General features: G+C 55.7%; 1 protein-coding gene across 5 annotated transcripts; it reads left to right on the forward strand.

Annotated features, from left to right (window-relative positions):
• Positions 1-19,796, forward strand: ZNF335 (zinc finger protein 335). 5 transcript variants are annotated; one of them, XM_019749675.2, is made up of 28 exons: positions 1-436; positions 1,107-1,357; positions 2,685-2,925; positions 3,774-3,851; positions 4,095-4,400; positions 4,495-4,623; positions 5,482-5,628; positions 6,928-7,180; positions 7,264-7,441; positions 8,496-8,608; positions 10,061-10,079; positions 10,193-10,309; positions 10,396-10,472; positions 10,557-10,717; positions 11,467-11,699; positions 12,620-12,713; positions 12,852-12,946; positions 15,531-15,790; positions 16,698-16,809; positions 16,890-17,264; positions 17,960-18,102; positions 18,183-18,337; positions 18,426-18,529; positions 18,622-18,699; positions 18,895-18,978; positions 19,066-19,131; positions 19,210-19,291; positions 19,385-19,796. In XM_019749675.2, exons 2-28 carry the CDS (start codon positions 1,157-1,159, stop codon positions 19,510-19,512), a joined length of 4,029 nt encoding a protein of 1,342 aa, XP_019605234.2. In that variant the 5' UTR covers positions 1-436; positions 1,107-1,156; the 3' UTR covers positions 19,513-19,796. The 5 variants fall into 5 exon arrangements, with proteins under 5 accessions (XP_019605234.2, XP_019605238.2, XP_074173938.1 ...); XM_019749679.2 differs by having other exon boundaries at positions 19,388-19,796; XM_074317837.1 differs by having other exon boundaries at positions 19,066-19,291.
• Positions 19,797-20,158: the final 362 nt, after the last annotated feature.

Genomic DNA, 20,158 nt, shown 5'->3' on the forward strand with positions numbered 1-20,158 from the left:
AAAACCGCCTAGTTGCCACCAGCTTTTCTGAGTTGCCCAGGGAAGGGCGTGGTCAGGCCACTGGGAGCCACACCCCCGAACAGCGGGGCGTCCTCGCCGCGCCCAACCCTGCGGCCCAGGGTAGGGACCCAACAGTGACGCGCACACCACTCCCTGTGTAAACCTCCGCCATGAGAGAAAGTAGTCCCCAAACAATAACGGATCCTATCATCCATACTGGGCGATATATAAAATCCTAGATTCTCTCCAGACTCGACTATGGTCTTGAGGCCTCGGAGTCACTTTCCGGGACACTGGAAACCTGTCTTTCTCCGGCTCGGCGTAGGAAATAGTTCCGGCCTTCGATAGGCCGGTTGGTCCCTCCGCGGCGGGGGAAAGAAGATGGCGACCTCGTCGATGCCGGAGTCGGAAAGCAACGCGGCTACGAAAGCGTCAGGTTAGCGTCGGGTAGAGTCAGGTCACCCTACTGCACCCTGCCATGAAGTGGGTCCACACTGCGGGGATACCCGGTAGCAAGGTCCCGGCCGGCGGGGCTGTCCGAATAGGGCCCCGGGGTCCCAGGCCCTTTAGTGGCTCTCGCACTTGCCTGAGCGGAAACCCGGCGCCGCCACAAGATGGCGTCGGGCCTGGAGCTCAGGCAGCGCCGGGGACAGCCCTGAGTCGCCAGGCCCCGGGACTGTAGCTGTCAGCCCCCTCCGCATGGGAACTAGGGGAGGGGGGAGCGAGCTACTGACCAAGGGGGCCTTTGGGCTGTACCACCGACCCAGCACCCGGGGGGACTCGGGGGGCCGAAGGGCTGAACCACTGAGCCCGGACAGGGCCCTTAGAGGGAATCACACTGCGGGAACCGTGGAGGGGAGGAGGGAAGGGTCATACCGGCCATTGACCACCCTCCCGGGGATGGGGAGGGGCCCTAGACTGGGAGGCAAGGCTTCTCGGTCCCGTTTTCCCAAAGCTTCCCTCTCTATACACGAGAAAGCCCCGCCCCGTCGGAGACTCAGTCTTTGCGTCTGCAAAATGGGCACATGGGTGCAGCTAGGTGGGCCGTGGTTGCCGGCGCCAGTAAAGTGGCCCACCTGTACTAGCCCCGTCACCTCTTCTCTCAGAGTGAAGGCCCCAGACCCTGCGTCCCCCATCAAGCGGCCCCCCTGAGTCGATGGAGGAGAACGAAGTGGAGAGCAGTAGCGACGCGGCCCCTGGGCCGGGCCAGCCAGAGGAGCCCTCTGAGAGCGGCTTGGGTGTGGGCACCTCAGAAGCCGTGTCCGCCGACAGCAGCGACGCCGCAGCCGCCCCAGGGGTGGCGGAGGCCGACGACTCTGGCGTTGGGCAAAGCTCGGACCGTGGCAGCAGCTCTCTGGTATGGACCATGCTGGCCGGCGTGGGTGGAGGCAGGGGCCACAGGCAGCAGTGCCTAATAGCCAAGGGGAAGCAGCCATCAAGGCTGGCTTATAAATAATACTTGATTTTGTGAGTCAGGGACCATGCCAAAGCCCTTATCCATTTTTCTCATTTAAGCCTCGTATCTTGTAAGGCACATACCACTCTTTTCCACATCTTACAGAAAAGGAAACTGAGGCACAGTGCACTGACAGAGCCAAGATTCAAATCTAGGCTGTGGTCTTACCCACTGCTCTCTCTATTCACCGCCTTCAGTCTTTGAGATATAGGTGCCCTGGTTTAAGTCTTGGCTCTGCCTCTGATTTCACGGAGTATCTCTTTGAGCCTCAGTGTTCCGGTCTTTAAAATGGAGCAAGAATACCTGCTTCTGAGGGTGCTCTGTTGTGAGCTCCCACCAGACATTTTCTTGGAAATGCCTTTTAAACCCATCTTCTTCTGACTCTGCCACTTCCCTAGCTCCCCAGTGATCTTGAGCAAACTACCCAACTTCTCAGTTTTCTCATCTGTAAAGTGGGAATGGTGAATATACCTTCCTCGGTAGGGTTTTTATGAGGATTAAATGAATTAATATGTCCAAAGCAATTAAAACAGTGCTCAGCACATAGTAAATACTCAATAAGTATTAGCCATCATCATTGTTATTATCTGCAAGATAGTGATCATTTTCAAAACATCACATTGTAGAGACGCACAACAATGGCCCCCACTTTGGAGTCCAGCTGTTCCATTAATTCAGCAGAGATGGGCCTACCATGTGCGCAGTGGGCATTGGACCCTGGGGATACAGCAGGAGACACCTATGGACACATATGGTCTCAGCCATTATGGAGGGTACAGTCAGACCTGGGAGATACTACACTGCAGCGTAAATAGTGCTGTGATGGCGGAACACAGGTCTGCAGCACTGAGGTGGAGAGGTCCTAACTTGGCCTTCAGGCTCAGGGTCGGCTTCCTAGAAAAGGTACCAGCTAAATGGCAGTGAAAAAGCTGGGTAGGAGTTAGCCATGGTGCACTGCTGGGAGCATTTCAGGCAGAGAGAACAGCTTATTCGAAAGCCCAGTGACAATAGCTCCGCCTTGCTGTGGTGAGGGGGATGTGGGGCCCTTTCCCTGACCAGAGCCAGGGAGCTCTGGAGGGCTTCTTGCACTGATCTTCAGTGGAGCTGAGGGTGTGGGTGACTCCTCTCACCATGTCCTTGAGCCAAGGAGCTCTGTCTAGTGGGTGGCAGCCTGCCCTGCCCCATCCCGGCTCCTAAACTCCCTCTCTCTCTCTTTCCTGTCCCCTAGGAGGAGGTATCCGAGAGCAGCTCCAGCACGGACCCCCTGCCCCATGGCTACCTCCCTGATTCATCTTCTGTGTCCCATGGTCCAGTGGCAGGGGTGACAGGTGGCCCCCCAGCCCTCGTGCACTCCAGCGCACTCCCAGACCCCAACATGCTGGTATCTGACTGCACGGCTTCTTCCTCGGACCTGGGCTCAGCCATCGACAAGATCATTGAGTCCACCATTGGGCCTGACCTCATCCAGAGTGAGTCAGGCAAAGGGTGGCAAGAGTCGGCCCCTTGGGGTTTCCCTGCAGAGTCCAGCAGGACCAGCTATGCACCCCCGAGCAGTGCGAACTGCGGCAGACCACTCTGCCACGCTGAATGTGTAACAGGCCTCATAGTGGGAAATGGTGTGAGATTGAATGAGATAGCACAGTCAAGTTCTTAGCAGGCGCCTAGCAAGGGATAAGTGCTCAATAAATACAGAAACAGTAACACCTAACTTTGTACTGGGGTCTATTCTAAACACCTTACCTCTAGTAGCTCATTAATTGTCCCAGGAACCCCAACAGGGCGGTCCTATTATTATACTCACAGTGTAGATGAGAAATCTGAGGCACAGAGGGTATAAAATATTTACCCATTGTCAGCGGCAAGTGTTGGGCCATGAGATCAGACAGTCTGACCCCAGAGCTTGTGTTCATGATGTAACAGGCTGTATTTTCTATTAAGGATGCGTGTAAAGGCCATAGCACCTGGAAAAGTCCTGGGATGGTCTGGAAAGCCAGTCCTAAGAAAGTGGTGTGGGATCTGGGCTTTGACCTTGGGGAAGTTTGGGAAAGAAGTGGGTGCATCTCCAGGTTTAGTGGTCAAAGGCGGGGCAGCGGAGGGAGCTGTGGCATCTGTGTGACTGTGGACCAGCTACTGGACAAGCATAGCACACAAACCAGACCTCCCAATAGCCCTGTCCTGGTGGGTGAGGGGTAGGGGAGGTAACTGAGGCTCAGAGGGGCGACGAAGCTGGTTCACAGTCACGCAGGTGAGCCAGAATGAGTGGGCAGTGACAGTTGTCGTCATCAGCTGGGAATTCCATCCCCACATCTCTGCCCAGGCTGCATCACTGTGACCAGTGCTGAGGATGGTGGGGCCGAGACCACACGGTACCTGATCCTGCAAGGACCAGATGATGGTAAGATCCCAGGCTCAGACCCAGGGAGCCCTGCAGTGGACAGGGGAGTGAGAGAGGTTTTGCCACAAACTCACTGTGTGATCTTGACGGGTTATCTGCTGCTCTGGGCCTCAGTTTCCCCACTGTTACTCTGGTAGGGAGTTTGGTTCTGGTATCCCCGAGCCTGCCTGAGAGGGACAGCGGGAGCTTGTGGCCAGCCTCCCCCTCCACTCCCTTCCCTCTGATTCCCTCACCCACCCCCAGGTGCCCCCATGGCATCGCCAATGTCCAGTTCCACCCTGGCCCACAGCCTGGCAGCCATCGAGGCCCTGGCCGATGGCCCCACGTCCACGTCCACGTGCCTAGAGCCGCCTGAAGAGGCACAAGGTGGGCCCAGCTCCCCAGCACAGCCGCCCCCAGCGTCTGGCACAGAGGAGCCGGACCTACAGAGCCTGGAGGCCATGATGGAGGTGGTGGTAGTACAGCAATTCAAGTGCAAGATGTGCCAGTACCGCAGCAGCACCAAGGCCACGCTCTTGCGCCACATGCGGGAGAGGCACTTCCGCCCAGGTGCGCTGACAGCAGCCTCCCTGGCTGGGGGGTGCTGCACAGGTCGGGGTGGGGTGCCGAGAGCCAGACGCGGAAGCTTGTCTTACCCCCTCAGCAGCAGCAGCTGGTAAGAAGGGACGTCCACGGAAGTGGGGCACCTCGACCAAGCCCCAGGAGGAAGAGGCGCCAGAGGAGGAAGAAGACGATGACATCATGGACGCCGGTGCCATTGATGACCTGGAGGGTAGGCCACCACGGCTCCCAGGCCCGCTACTTCCACCCCCGTCTATACGTACTGAGCTCCTTGTGGCCCACATGGAGAGCCAGGGAAAAGGACCTGGCACACGTGCAGCCACGCTGCCTTCACTGTATGACAGAGTGGGGCTCTGGGACAAGGACCTCTGTGCAGTTGTGCAGGCTGTGCACTGACAAAGCACCTGTAAGAGGGCCGCGTTCACATTTGTCCAACAGAAATAGAAGGCAAGCCACATATGTAGTTTTCTCTTGTTTTGTAGCCTTGCTTTTTTTTTAAGTAAAAAGATGAAATTAAGTTGAATCATACTACATTTTATTTACCCAATATACCTAAAATATTATTTCAACATGCAGTCATTGTAAAAATTATTAGTGAGCTATTTTACTCTTTTTCCTATTCATTTTTGGAACTCCAGTGCGTGTTTTACACTTAGTTGTGTCTCAGTTTAGGCCAGGCATATTTTAAGGGCTCAGTAGCCACATGGGCTAGTGGCTCCTGTGTTGTCATAGACTCCGTGTCTTGCACAGTCATAGAGATTGTAGAGCTGAATGTTTAATTCAGCTATTTTCTAACAGTGGCTGTAAAGTGTCTTGAGGAAGGGGCACCTTTTTCCACTTCACAGCCAGGTGCTGTATAAGCCAGTGGTAGGTGTCAGGAAAGGACTGCAGGGGCCTGGAGAGGGATATGCACAGTCAGCCTGGGGGACATCAGGAGGGCTGTGTGAAGGAGGCGTCATTACTGGGCCTGAAGGAGGAGTGGGCCTCTTCCCTGGAGAGCGGGGCAAGGGATCAAGACGGAAAGAGTGGATCCCATGCTGATGCCCACCTTCTCTTACGATCCCCACAGAGGACAGCGACTACAATCCAGCCGAAGACGAGCCCCGGGGCCGGCAGCTACGACCCCAGCGACCCACTCCCAGTACGCTGAGACCCCGAAGGAGACCTGGCCGACCCCGGAAGCTGCCTTTCCTGGAGACCTCTGACCTCCCAGATGGTGAGACTCGGTCATGGGAGTGGCCGTGTGGGTGGGGCCAAGGGCTGGGCTCCTTTGCTGTTTGCTTCTGTGGAGCCCTGGGGACTGAGTGTGCTGTGCAGGGCAGCAGTCCCAAAGTTTCAAACCAGGTGACCTGCAGGCCTCCTTGTAAAGGGGAAATCCCTCACAGACCAGGCTTGAGAAACCCTGAGCTAAGAAATGATGTATCAGCTTTCTGGAAAAGCTTTTCAGTGGTAAGTTGTCACAGCCCAGGAGGAGTTTGAGTCTTTATAGCTGGACTAATAAGATGAGTTTTAAGTATTAGTAGTGAAATGAGAACAAGGCTGAGGCCTGAAACTGTGTCCAAGGAGCACCGGCTTCGAGCATTACAGGCTGGGGATAGGAATGACCCGTCCTGGGAGTACATGCCAGCTCTGCCACCTGCTAGCTGTGTAACCTGGAACATACTCCTTTGCCTCTTGAATCTCCTGTTCCCTTTTTGTGAATGCAGGTGACAGCACCTGCCTCTTAGAATTGCTTTAAGGTGTAAATATACACAGAAAAGCACATGGTAGCTGTCTTTGTACATGCACTTGAGGGGGGATTGTTATCTTTCCCAGTCTCCTTTTTAAAATAACTTTTTACTGAGTTATGTGTATGGAAAAGCACACATACCCTAAGTGCACAGCTCAGTGAATTTTCACAAAGTGATTATACCTGTATAACCTAGCACCCCAGTCAAGAAACAGGATGTTACCAGCATTGCCTGTGTCATTTTTGGTTTCTAAAACATATTGAAATACTATTGATGTGTTTGAATAGGTAATACTCCCATCTGTCCTCCAGCTACCCGGCATCCCTAGGGAAAACCAACGTTAAAGTGTAGCTGTTGCTGCCCAGAGTGAGTGTTCTCTGAGGTCAATAGAGCAGCAGTTGTCATCTCCGTTTGCCAAACGGGGCAGATGAGACCCAGAGAGGGAGTGGCTTTGCCTGAGGACACACAGCAAGTCATTGACGGAGCTGAACCTAGCACTCAGGCCTCCTGGCTGGGAGGTCCCCAGCTGTCTTGCTGCTGCTCCAGACTGTCACATTTAAGTCGTGCTGTGCTAACAGCATGTCAGCTACAGGAGGGGCGTGTGTGTCCACGCTGCCCTCTAACTGTGTCCGGGCTGTCCGCGTCTGTCCCGTGGCCTGACATGCCTGCCAGTCAGTGGATTGTGACAGTGTGGGGGGGACTTGTTTTGGCTGGGCTCTGTCACAGCCGCCCACCTCTGTCCTGGTATGTGGTGGCTGATTTGTGACCTGGCATGTCCGTGGCAGGTGTGGAAGCAGAGCCTCTAGTGAGTTCCCAGAGTGGACAGAGCCCGCCAGAGCCGCAAGACCCTGAGGCACCCAGCTCCTCAGGTTCAGGGCGCCTGGCAGCCCTGGGCAAGGCCGATAGGGTCCCCGTGGAGCCCAGCATGAACCAGTCGGATGCAGAGAACGCAGCGCCCTCCTGCCAGGAGGAGCCTGACACCCCACCCCGCCGCCGTGGCCGACCCTCCAGGCGCTTCCTCGGCAAGAAATACCGCAAGTACGTGGAGCAGCGGTGAGGGTCGGGGAGGCAGCTGGGTGGCTGCAGCCCAGCCAGACCTCTGCACAACACCCTTCTGACAGGTATTATTACAAGTCGCCCAAACCACTTCTGCGACCCTTCCTGTGCCGCATCTGTGGCTCCCGCTTCCTGTCCCATGAGGACCTGCGCTTCCACGTTAACTCCCATGAGGCTGGAGACCCCCAGCTCTTCAAGTGCTTGCAGTGCAGCTATCGCTCCCGCCGCTGGTCCTCGCTCAAGGTGGGAGTCGCAGCTGGGAAGAAGGAGAGCAGCTGGGAAGAGAAAGGTGCCGGGCATGGGGAGGGACTGCGGCTGGACGAGGGAAGGCAGAAGCCCAAAGTGGTTAACAGGGCTTTACCCGGCGCCCACTCCTGCTGCTTTGCCGGGCTCATCTGGGCCGCCATGCACAGTTTTTCTTGCCCCACGCTGCATGGCCGCTTCATATCTTCAGGAGTGCCATTTGCCTGGTGGACATCATAGATTTGCTTGTTCAGAGGAGCTGACACATGGCAGTAGCGCTGCTTTTATCTGATTCATTTCGTTAGAAAGTTTTCCAGCAGATGGCAGCAATCAGCAATGTGTCTCAAGAGAGGGGCTCCTTTTTCTCCTTAACCCAAACGTGCTGCGTGGGGGCACAGTAGCCCTGAGCCGTCTTCTGCCCAGTACCCAGGCCGCTGGGCCACTCATTTCATCCTCATGCAGCTGGAAGAGGTCGTAGGTGTCCACTGTCCCATTTTATCGACCCAGGAAACTGCAGCTTGGCTGGAGCAAAATGAGGCAGCAAGTTGGCCGTCATTGAGGACAGGGACATTTTCAAGCCCAGACGGCCAGAGCCCCTGTGCTTTCTGCACGCTGTGCTTCCTCTGTCAGACGGGGATCTATGACCTGGAAGTTGTTCTCTGGAACCCCAACAGTAGGGGGTGGGGGGTGGCTGTCCCATACTGCAGTGGGGAGCGCACTGGCTGTGGAGCCGCACTGCTTGGGATCAGCTCCAAATCAGCTCAGCAAGCCACTTCACTTCAAGCCTCAGTTTCCCCCTCTAGTCTGAGCCTCAGTTTCCCCCTCTATTCCGAGCCTCTGTTTCCTCCTCTATCAAATGGTCAGTGGGATGGCCTGGCACAGAGCTGCTTGTCTCATTGGGGAGAGTCACCAGCCCTCATAGGCTGGGACCCTGGCAGCACTCCCTCGTCCCGTGAGCCTGTTCCCGCTGCAGCTCTAGGGCTGTGGGCACAGGCGAGGTGTGGCAGGAGGGGTGGCAGAGCTCTGGCCCACTGTCCTTTTGCCTCTCTCTCAGGAACACATGTTCAACCACGTGGGCAGTAAGCCCTACAAGTGTGACGAGTGCAGCTACACCAGTGTCTACCGGAAAGACGTCATCCGGCATGCAGCCGTGCACAGCCGGGACCGGTCTGTGGGTGTGGGTTGGGATGGGGCTGGGGTGGGACAGGGGGCCCAGGATAACCAAGGTCCCCGGTTAGGGAGCACCTGCTCAGGGCCAGCCACTCGCGACACATTGCAGACATCAGAAAGGCCAGACGATTCAGCCCAGATCACTTGGCAGTGGCAGGGCCTGGAGGTCCCTTATTCAGTCTCTTCCCTGCTGCGAACTTTGGTTCCCATCTGTAAAATGGGGACAATCGTTGCTGGGGGGTTAAGGACATTGTATACCGAAAGGGGCTCGTAAATGATCTGCAGATCTTCCAGACTCCAGGTCCACACTCATCTCTCACGGCACTGAGAGCAGACGTAAGACAAGCAGGTGGCCAAACAAAACTCTTTAGGAGCCTGGTGACACCTCCCTGAATTATAATGAGATGTGCAGCTTCAGGAAGGAGTTAGCTTCACTGGAAGGACCAGGGCGTTGAGTAGAGATTGGATACGGGGATCTGCAGGGTGGATCTGTTAAAAATGCCAAAAGAAATTTAAACAGCATTTTATGCATCTATGACCTGCAAATCAGAGTAAGCCCTCAGTATGAACTGAACGCTGGGAGGACGGAGTTTTTTAAAAGGAGAAAGGTTGCTAGGGAAACTGGGTTATAAACTTACGTCATTCATTTTAGTTTTTCATATTGCAATATATAAATGTAGCAAATCAACACGTACATGCCTTATATCATTTGTTTTCTGATCGGTGGGGACAACTGGATTTTTCAACCATGGGCTGGCTCAGTGGTCAGTCAGGCTGTGATACAAAAACAATGGGTAACGTGATTAGGCATTTGTCAATGTCCTAGTTCCCATTCAGGCTTGTAGAATAAAAGCTTTTGAGTTATTTATCAACAGAAATCACACAGCACAAAGAGTGTTCATTCTGCAGGCAGTTTCCAGGTCCAAGAGGCAGAGTCACGCTGTGTAAGCAGCCTCACAGTTGCAGCTGCAAAAATCCAAATACTGGGCCACATATTATGATGTTGACCTTCTTTCAAGTCCTCAGATCTTAAACTGTGTTTGTGGAAAAGTCAGCTCCCCAAAATGCTTATAGATTTTCTGTAAAAAAGAAAAAGGAAATGGAGTTCTGCGCCCAAATAAGATTAGGCACACCAGGTCTGCTGGTTCAACAGCATTCTCTCCAGCGAGACTTCTCACAGCCTTTAAAATGCAAATGTATTTTGTGACTTGAGAGAGAAAGGATGCACCTTTCCCAAATGTAGTGGAGTACAGAACTTACAGTACCCTCTTAGCGTTTCCCCATCGAACTCCAGTTGGCAATGGGGAAATAGCATTCTGAGAGAAAGGGGCTTGGGTGGGGAGGAGGGATATTCAGGGCTGAGACTGGGTCTGGGGGTCTGGTGATGCGAGAGGGTCTGGGGTGGGCTTGGGGAAACAATGATCTAACTCCTGTGCCTTCCTCCTCCAGGAAGAAGAGGCCAGATCCGGTAAGTCCAGTGCCCTGGCCTGGGAAGGGAGCCTGCTTGTGGGGGTGAGGGCAGGAAGTGAAGTCTCTTCCGCTGCCCTTCTCTCCATCTGGCCCTCTCTTGTCCCTCCCCAGACCCCAAAGCTGAGCTCCTTCCCCTGTCCCGTGTGTGGTCGTGTCTACCCCATGCAGAAGAGACTCACACAGCACATGAAGACGCACAGCACTGAGAAGCCTCACATGTGTGACAAGGTGGGTGGCGCCAAGAGCTGGGCAGGGGTGGGGGCCCAGGGCCTCCCTGGGAGATCCCACCACCCACCTCAGCCTATTCCTTACAGTGTGGAAAGTCCTTTAAGAAGCGCTACACCTTCAAGATGCACCTGCTCACGCACATCCAGGCTGTCGCCAACCGCAGGTACACCCCCCGGGATGCCCCTGGGGCTGGAACCACACCCACCTTCACCCCGCCCTGAGCTGCCCTCCTTCTGACCACCCTCAGGTTCAAGTGTGAGTTCTGTGAGTTTGTCTGCGAGGACAAGAAGGCATTGCTAAACCACCAGCTGTCCCACGTCAGTGACAAGCCCTTCAAATGCAGCTTCTGCCCCTACCGAACCTTCCGAGAGGACTTCCTGCTGTCTCACGTGGCCGTCAAGCACACCGGTCAGGCCAGCCACACTGCTTCCTGTCAGCCCTCAGCTCACCATGGCCCCTAGTCAGACACTCAGTTCCATCCTCCTCCCCCTGCAGCCGGAATCCTTCAGTTGTAAAGGGAATCCCTTCTGGGACGGTCACTCTGTAACGTCAGGGCCACTGCTGTCAGGGTGGCCCTGGGCCAGTCACCCTTTCTGAGCCTTTCTTAGCTGTAAAATGGGGGCATGAGAAGTAGCTACCATATGATGATGATAAAAGCGAGTTCCACTTGTTTCCTGGGCCCTCTGTGCTGGAAGCTGGCACTAGAGATGGGTCGTAGATAGTCCCTGCCCCCGGCAGATGAAGCAGCAGAAACGGCATCAACCATATGCTTTTGTACAACAAAAGTTCGTTCTTCTCCTCGGTGCCCAGCCCTCTGGCTGGCACAGCAGGGGAAATTAGAGCCAGGGAGCCAGGGGCTCCCTTCACCTGATTCCTGTCTGCCTGGGAGCGGGTGGTTCACGCAGGAGAGGGGTGCGTGGTCATGTGACCTTGCACACGGCACCGGCAGGAAAGCTGCGAGTGCAGAGCGCCGACCTGGGTCGTTTCTGTCCTGGCTCACCACCATGGACAGCGGCAGGTGTTTGCCTGAGCTGGGGAAGTCATCCCCGGGCGGGAATCAGGTGGAGAGGTCCTTGGAGTCCTGGCAAGGCTTCCAGGCGGGGGCGGGCGACGGGGTGGGCAGGCAGGGACAAGCATTCCCCCATGTCTGCCTGCAGGGGCCAAGCCCTTTGCTTGTGAGTACTGCCACTTCAGCACACGGCACAAGAAGAACCTGCGCCTGCACGTGCGGTGCCGACACGCAAGCAGCTTCGAGGAATGGGGGCGGCGCCATCCTGAGGAGCCCCCGTCTCGCCGCCGCCCCTTCTTCTCTCTGCAGCAGATTGAGGAGCTGAAGCAGCAGCACAGCACGGCCCCTGGACCACCCCCCGGCCCCCCCGGACCTCCCGAGGTAAGTTCAGGCAAGCAGGCAGCAGACACAGGAAGGGGCCTGGAGGCGGGGACCAGGACCACAGTGTGACGTTGCCTCTCCCAGTGTCCTCATTGGCGCCTTGGGGCAGTCAAGTGACCCCCGCCTCTGGATTGTGGTAAAAAGCAGCTGAGGCCACAGACATACCTGATCAAAGCTGAGAATAGGGGTGGCTTTCCAGTGCTAGTAATAGAGAGTGGAAATACTAGCAGCTTCATTGTGCCAATAGCTGATTGTTCTCTCATGTACAAGAGGTCTCAAGGTCGGCAGTCCAGGCTGGTGGGGCAGCTCCGTGGTCAGTCACCAGGGACCAAGCTCTCGCCGTATTTTGTCCTAGCCTTCTTAGGCAGGTGACTTCCATCTTTGTGGTTGCCTCCTGGTTCCGTATAGCTGCAGGAGCTCCTGCCTTCCTAGCCATATCCTAGGCGAGAACAGGAGGAAGAGAAGGGGGAAGGGCAAAAAGGATGCCTGCCATCTATTCGTCTATTTTCCTCGTGAACTTTGCCAGAAGGCCCTGCTCAGCCATGTGGCCACACTTCACCTAACTACAAGGGAGGCCGAGAAATAGAGTCCTGTAGTTGAGTGTGGTGCCTCCCTATTCCCCCACCAAAAGATGGACCAGCACAGGGTGCTGATAGAACACAGGCTCTGGAATCGGACAGTCTCGTGTTCAAGTGCCAGTCCTGCCACTTACTAGCTGTGGGATCTTAAACCAGACACCTGACCTCCCTGCGCCTCCGCCAGTTCATCTGTGGCATTGAGCTGGTAAATAGCTTGAAAAGTGTTTGTGAAGATGAAACAAGCCAACAGATAGAAAGCGCCCCACACACAAGAGGTGCTCAGTAAATGGCCTTGAATCTGAGCTGCCCTCACTCAGAGTTGGCCGTATCCCCACCCCACAGGCCCCCCCAGAGGCAGCACCTTTCCAGTCAACTGAGACCCCCCCACTGCTCTGTTCTGATACCCTGGGTGGCGCCACCATCATCTACCAGCAAGGTGAGCTCTGAGGGAGGGTGGGAAGCAGGGCGCTAGGCAGGGGCAGGGGTCATGCTGGTGGGGGCTGCAGGATGGGGAGCAGGACATTGGGTACCAGTTTCCTAGCCTTTTCTAAGGCTCAGGTCCCACCCAACCCAGGAGCTGAGGAGTCAACTGCCATGGCCACGCAGACAGCCTTGGATCTGCTGCTGAACATGAGTGCTCAGCGGGAGCTGGGGGGCGCTGCTCTGCAGGTGAGCCATCTGGGGCCTCCTCCCCTGCCCAGTTTCCGTAGGTACCAGCTCTGTGCTGGACACTGGGAGAAGAGCAATGAAGGAGACGTGCCCCACCCTTAGGGAGCTCCCAGTTAGTGGGGGAGACAGATTCACTGACACCTAGTGGGCACACGCACAGGAGGGGGACCAGCTATGCCCGGAAGGCCCCAGGAGGGCAGGGAGGGCAGAGGCTCTCCCTCTCCACTCTCCAGATTCGCCAGCATGCTCTGCCATGCTGAGCGGTGAGCACCACTTCCTGTGCCTTCTGGGGCCCTATTCTCATGTGGTTTTCACCTCGCTCTGTGGCCACCCTGTGCCTGTGGGTCTGAGCTAGCTGCCCATCTGGCCTCGTGCCCTCATTCTTGACACCTCCTACAGCTGGGGACTCCTGAGGCTTCTCGCACTCAGATCTCTCACCTGTTCAGGTGCCACAAGCCCGCATACCCTCCCCCAAGTTCATCGTCGTTCCCTCTCTCTCCTCCACCCAGCTGCCCAGGGTCACCTTCACCCCTGCCTCCCTTCCCCCTGCGTCTCCCTGCACTTCTCAAAGGCAGGGAGGAGTGTGTGCACCGCCTGTCTCCCAGCCTCTTGAAAAGATGTAGAGTGTGTATTTGAGATGATAAATTCCAGGGACTTGGAGCCATAACGTGCTGTCCCGGGGCACACAAAACTCCATGGTGGAGGGAGCCTGCTGGGGGACCTGGACATCTTCATAGGATTTAGCTCTTGGCTTTTGGGGGTGTAGAGAAGCTTTACATTTTTAAATAGTTAAATGTATCCATCAGTCTTTTATCATTTTTTGCCTTTGGTATCACCCCCAGAAAGGCCTTCATCCTGTGACTATATAAACATTGATTTGTACTTTCTTCCTAGGGTTTCATTTTTTACATTAAATCTTACTCCAGTTTATTTTTAGTGTATACAGAAAAGTAGTGGACTTAACGTTTTTCCAAAAGTTGTCCTAGCGCAGTGTATCGAATAATCTTCCCCAGTGGTTGGAAATGTCCCCTTTATCGTGCTCTAGATTCTCACGTGCACAGGAGTCTCTTTCTAGACGTTCTAGTCTAGTCATCTGTCTGCTCTTCTCAATGTTAGTGTCGTGCATTTCGGGTTTGGTTTTGTTTTTCTGATTAAAGTATATGCTTGTACAGAAAAACCGCAAAATAAACATTAAGAAACGTTCAGCACATAAGATGCAAGTCCTTAATCTTCCCCCCTTCCCTCAGGTAACCACTGGTAACAGGTTAATGAGCATTTCTCCAGTTTTGTCCATGTGACAACACAGACCTTTTGTTCCTTGAACTGGCATCACACTATTCGTTGCAACCACCTGTTTTTCCCCCTCGTCCACGCGGCGGCACAGGCTGCCAGCACACGCACGTCTCCCTGACATCTGCACGTCACGTCTCCACATCCTCATCGTACACGTGCTGATATGTAGTCGGTCCTTCCCTGCTTGCGTTGGGTCCAGTTTTTCATTAACTCAAGGCAGTGCTTTAGGGCACACAGAGTTAGTTATAGGTGTTCATAAACCTGTTTTTAAAAACTAAAAGACCTCCTAGAAATAGAATTGGTGGGTCTGAAAGCATGAAAGCTCATAAAAAGATACGCCACCTTACATGACCCCCACTAGAGCGTGTTTCCCTGCGCCCTTGCCAACACTGGGTATCATCAGTCTTTATAAATCTCTTCTACGGAACGAGTATGTTTTCATGGTCACCTTTTATAATTTTGTCTTGATAAATGAGACTGAACTTTTTTCTGTATGTTCATAGACCGTTTTATTTCTCTGACTTACCTGTTTGTGTCTTGTACTGATTTTTTGTTTTTTTTTATTACCACTGTGCAAGAGCCATGTGTATCTTTGTATATGAAGGAAGTCCACCTTTTAACTCATATGAATTGTTAGATCCCATCACTCCCCACTTTCTTTATGATTTCATTTTATGGTTTGTTTTGCTATAGGTCTTAGCATCTCTGCCATGATATTCCCACCCCAGGATTATAAAAATACTTATCCACATTTTCTCTTCATATATTTAGAGTTTTATTATTACATTGCAGTCTCTAATCCATTGGAAGCAGACTTTGGAGTAAGATGTGAGGTCGAGCTCTTTTTGTTTCTTAAATGGTTTGCCACTTGTACCTTTACTTCAAGATTTCTCAACCTTGGCGCTTTGGGCCAGATAAGTCTTTGTTGTGGGGACCATCCTGTGCATTGTGGGATGTTTAGCAGCCCTGACCTTTGCCCCCTAGATGCCAGTAGCGCCACCCCCTTCCAATTGTGACAACCAATAAATGTCTCCAGACATTGCCCAATGCCTGTGGGGGGCAGTACCACTCTACCCTATTCTTGTTCAATCTGTTTCCAGTAGCTGGGTGGCATTTGGAAATCCAGGGTGTTTTGGAAAGAACACACAATTGGGTTGTGCACATGAGCGGTGGCAGCATTGGGTCTGGCCAGAGCCCGGGTGAGCTGTGAGGCTCTGAGATCGAGAAGGACCTTGAACACCAGCTCCTCTTTCACAGACCCTGCTCAAAATACCCATTGGTGCCATTGCAGGTGGCCGTGGTGAAGTCGGAGAGTGCGGAAGCCGAGTTAGCATCCCCTGGTGGGCAGCCCTCCCCGGCAAGTGCCCCTCCACAAGTGGTCACCCTCCACGTGGCAGAGCCGGGGGGCGGTGTGGCAGCCGACAGCCAGCTAGGCCCCCCTGACCTGCAGCAGGTCACCCTGGCACCCGGTCCATTTGGGGGGGCTGGCTACAGTGTCATCACGGCACCCCCTATGGAAGAGGGGACATCAGCTCCTGGCACACCTTACAGGTAAGACCTGCCACCTGCAAGGCATGCTATGGGGAGGCAAGGGAGGACACTGCCCGTCCAATCCTAGTTGGCAGGAGGTAGAAATCCTAATACATGTAAAGTGATTGGGCTGTAGGGGAGTCGTCTCCTTCTCAGGTCAGAAGCTACTATCTTTGGCCACTTAGGTGTTCCAGGCACTTGCCATTTGTGAACTCGCCTAAGCCATCCCCATGAGATCCACCTTTCCTCAATTTATAAATGAGGAAACAGGCCAGGGAGGTTAAAGAACTCTCTTGAGGTCAGATATGCGGTAGGTGAGGATTTTCTGAACCCTGCTCCCTTTGGTTCCAAAACCCAAGTGCTCTTTGTTCTGGATGATTCCTATTGTGTTTTCCAGCTCTGACCTTCAGAGCACGCTCAGCCTCCTTGCTGTCCTCCGAGGCCTGGAAGCTGCACTCAGCTTCCTCCACACTGAGCGAGTTTGGGGCGGAAATGTTATTTTACGTTGACCGAACCCCTGGGCAGTCTAAGGAAGCCCTGAATCCAAGTACCAAACTGTTCGGCAGAGATGCGAGTCGGGATGGCTGGGCCAGCGCCTGGGCAGCCATCTCTCAGCATCTGCCCTCTTGTCTGTAATGCGGGTCCTTGTCAGCCCTGCCTCCCTCGCTTAGCCAGACTTAGGCTGCACCCCGGGGGCCCTCCACCTTGCCGCCCCTTACCGCTTGTGAGCCAGACAACACTCTGGACACAGGCTCACCGTTTACAGAAGAGACAGTGGAGGTTCGACTGGTAAAGGGCCGAGCCAGGATTCAATCCAGGGGTCCATCTGCAGTCTAGTCACCCCTCAGTTGATGGCTTTCTGGGGACTCGTGTGGGCCTCTGTCCCTTCCTGTATCCCTGACTCACCGCCCCCTTCCTGTTCCCACAGCGAGGAGCCCCCAGGGGAGGCAGCCCAGACAGTGGTTGTGAGTGACACCCTGAAAGAAGCAGGCACACACTACATCATGGCAGCCGACGGGACGCAGCTGCATCACATCGAGGTGAAGCTGGGGAGCCCACCCCACCCCATTTCCATCCCTCCCTCCCCGCCTCAGCACCTCATGCTCCCCTCTCTCCACAGCTGACCACAGATGGCTCCATCTCCTTCCCAAGTCCTGACGCCCTGGCCTCTGGAGCCAAGTGGCCCCTGCTGCAGTGTGGGGGGCCGCCCAGAGATGACCCTGAGCCCCCGTCTCCAGCCAGGACCCATCCGCTAGGGGATCCCCGGGGCTCTGCCTCCCCACCTCCTGCAGCCAGCAAAGCCCTGGGCCTGGTAGTGCCCCCCTCGCCGCCATCTGCAGCCACTGCATCATCAAAGAAGTTTTCCTGCAAGATCTGTGCAGAGGCCTTCCCTGGCCGAGCGGAGATGGAGAGTCACAAACGGGCCCACGCCGGGCCTGGTGCCTTCAAGTGCCCCGACTGCCCCTTCAGCGCCCGCCAGTGGCCCGAGGTCCGGGTAGGTGCCAGCCTGTGCCTCAGCAAACCTTGACTGAGCACCGCGTTCCCCCCTAAGCCAGCCCTCTGCTCCCCTCTAGTCAGAGGTGACTCAGCAAGGCTCTCAGGGTGCTCAGTCAGGGATGGGGGGGTGGAGGAGATCAGACGATGTGACTGATGCCAGTATCTGCAGAGTGAATGAGTGCATAGCAGAGCACGGACAGGGAACAAGTCATGTGGACTTGGGGTGCTGGGAGATGTCACAGAGGAGGTGTGGCAACATGAGGTGTGCTTAGGAAAAGGCAAGGTGTTTAGAGAGTATGGAGGGTGCACAGTTCAAGGGAGGTTCCAGGGCTGCTTCACAGTCATTTGGGGGGTTCCCTCCTTTCACCCCAGAATTTCCAGTTTTCAGATCTGACCATGCACTGGATCCTCAAAGCATGAGGGAGGGAGCAGGGCCGAGCCCTAGAATGTCAGGGATGGGGGAGACCTCAGAGGGCCCCTCATCTGAACCTGTACATTACATAGGGGTAAACTGAATCTGAGAGCAGGGACAGGATATTCCAAGGAACCTCACGGCGGAGCCTATGGCTTTTCTCGGTCTGGTTTGCACTTTTTACCCAGCTCCTCCCAGGTCACTTCAGAGGAAAGGGTCCCTGACAGCTGTCTGTGGAGCTGTGCTAACCCAGCTGATGCCCAACTCTGTCCCTTCCACAGGCCCACATGGCACAGCACTCGAGCCTGCGGCCCCACCAGTGCAGCCAATGCAGCTTTGCCTCCAAGAACAAGAAGGACCTGCGGCGACACATGCTAACCCACACCAATGAGAAGCCTTTTTCGTGCCACCTCTGCGGGCAGCGGTGAGGCTAGGTTCAGGTGGGCTGGGGCTGCTGGGCATGCAGGGTGGGGCCACCCCTGATCCTGTATTCCTCCCTTGCAGTTTCAACCGGAATGGGCACCTCAAGTTCCACATCCAGCGGCTACATAGTCCTGACGGAAGAAAGGCAGGGACGCCTACTGCCCAGGCCCCAGCCCAGACCCCCACCCAGACCATCATCCTGAACAGCGATGACGACACACTGGCCACACTGCACAGTGAGCTGCCCCAGGGGCCCCAGGGGGAGCCAGGGACTTGAGCCACTGGCCCTGGAGCCCGAGTGAGCATCCTTCCCTCTCTGCCCAGCCGCACTCCAGTCCAGTCACGGAGTCCTGGGCCCAGAGCAGCTGCAGCAGGCACTGGGCCAGGAACACATCATCGTGGCCCAGGAGCAGACAGTGAGCAATCAGGTGAGAGCCTGGGTTGGGGCCCTGCTGGCAGGTCAAAGGCAGGGGTGGGGGCGCATGGAAAGCTAAGGTTAGAGCTGGCTTGGCCCTGGCAGGAGGAAGCCACCTACATCCAAGAGATCACCACAGCAGATGGCCAGACAGTACAGCACCTGGTGACCTCTGACAACCAGGTGAGCTGCACTGAACACCTAAGCCCTGAGCGCCCCCTCCTAGGCCCCACTTTGGGGAGGGACACCCCCCCCCCATGGTGTGCTTGCAGTTGCCACTGCTGATGGTGGGTGTCCCTGGCGCCCCTGCTCCGCCATCGTCGCTGAGCTCCTGGTGAGTGGCGCCCCAGCACCTGCCTGCTCTCCACCGTTTTTCAGGTACAGTACATCATCTCTCAGGACGGAGTCCAGCACCTGCTACCCCAGGAATACGTGGTGGTCCCCGAGGGCCATCACATCCAGGTAGTCGAGACCTGAGGCAAGGTGGGGAGTGGGGGGAGGGACGCACAGCCTCCTCCCGGGGTCACCGGGTTGCCTTCCTCTCTCCAGGTACAGGAAGGCCAGATCACACACATCCAGTATGAACAAGGGGCCCCGTTCCTTCAGGAGTCCCAGGTAGGGCCCTTGGGGGACCAGGTGGAGCATGGGCAGGGCACCTCCAAGGCCACATCTCATCGTTCTTCTCCCCTCCAGATCCAGTACGTGCCTGTGTCCCCAGGCCAGCAGCTCGTCACGCAAGCCCAGCTTGAGGCTGCAGCACACTCAGCTGTCACAGGTATGGGCCTGGACCCTGCAGACCACGGGTGCCCGGGACCCAGGCCTCACTTCGGGGGCCTCAGGCTCACCATCCTTTCCCCCCCTCCGGCAGCAGTGGCCGATGCTGCCATGGCCCAAGCCCAGGGCCTGTTTGGCACAGAGGAGGCAGTGCCTGAACACATCCAACAGCTGCAACACCAGGGCATCGAGTACGACGTCATCACCCTGACCGATGACTGAGCCCCTGGGGCCCAACGCAGACCATGGATATTGGGCCAGCCCTTCTGGGGGTCAGGGGGACCCATGGGGACTCCCTGCTCCACCTAGGGTCTCGATACTGGGCAGGCAGCCATCCTGTCACTCCAAGGGAGCCAGACCTGTGCTGTGGGGGTTGGGGGACAGCCATGGGCCCCAGCCAGGATATGCTGGGTGCCCCAGCCTGCAGGCAGGCTTTGGGAGAGAAATTTATTTTTGTTTGGATGGACCCACTGGCCCCTCAGTGTCAATAAAGGGACCAGAGTCCAGCCCTGGCCAGCTCACTTTGTCCACTTGCTGCTACAGCCTGAAGCAGGCAAGGACTTGGGGAGCAGCAGGAAGGAGGAGCCTGTTACAGCCACAAGGGGGGAGGCAGAGGTGGCCTGGCCCCGCGGCGCATGCAGCCTTGCCTCAGTAAGTATGGTGGCCCTATGGCAGGGCAGACGCCTGGCACAGCCTGCGAGAGCCACAGCTTCCTCCCCTGGGCCCCGAGGAGCACCTGCTCCAAGCCTACAGGTCCTCAGAAGGTGGTGCCGGTCTGCAGAGGCCGCACTGAGGCCTGTGGTACCTCCTGAGCCGTATTTCCTCCTGACCCGACTGTAAAACACCTGGTTGCCCTCTCACTATAGTG

The sequence above is a fragment of the Rhinolophus sinicus genome, linkage group LG13 (genome assembly GCF_036562045.2).
Source record: "Rhinolophus sinicus isolate RSC01 linkage group LG13, ASM3656204v1, whole genome shotgun sequence".
Lineage (NCBI taxonomy): Eukaryota > Metazoa > Chordata > Mammalia > Chiroptera > Rhinolophidae > Rhinolophus > Rhinolophus sinicus.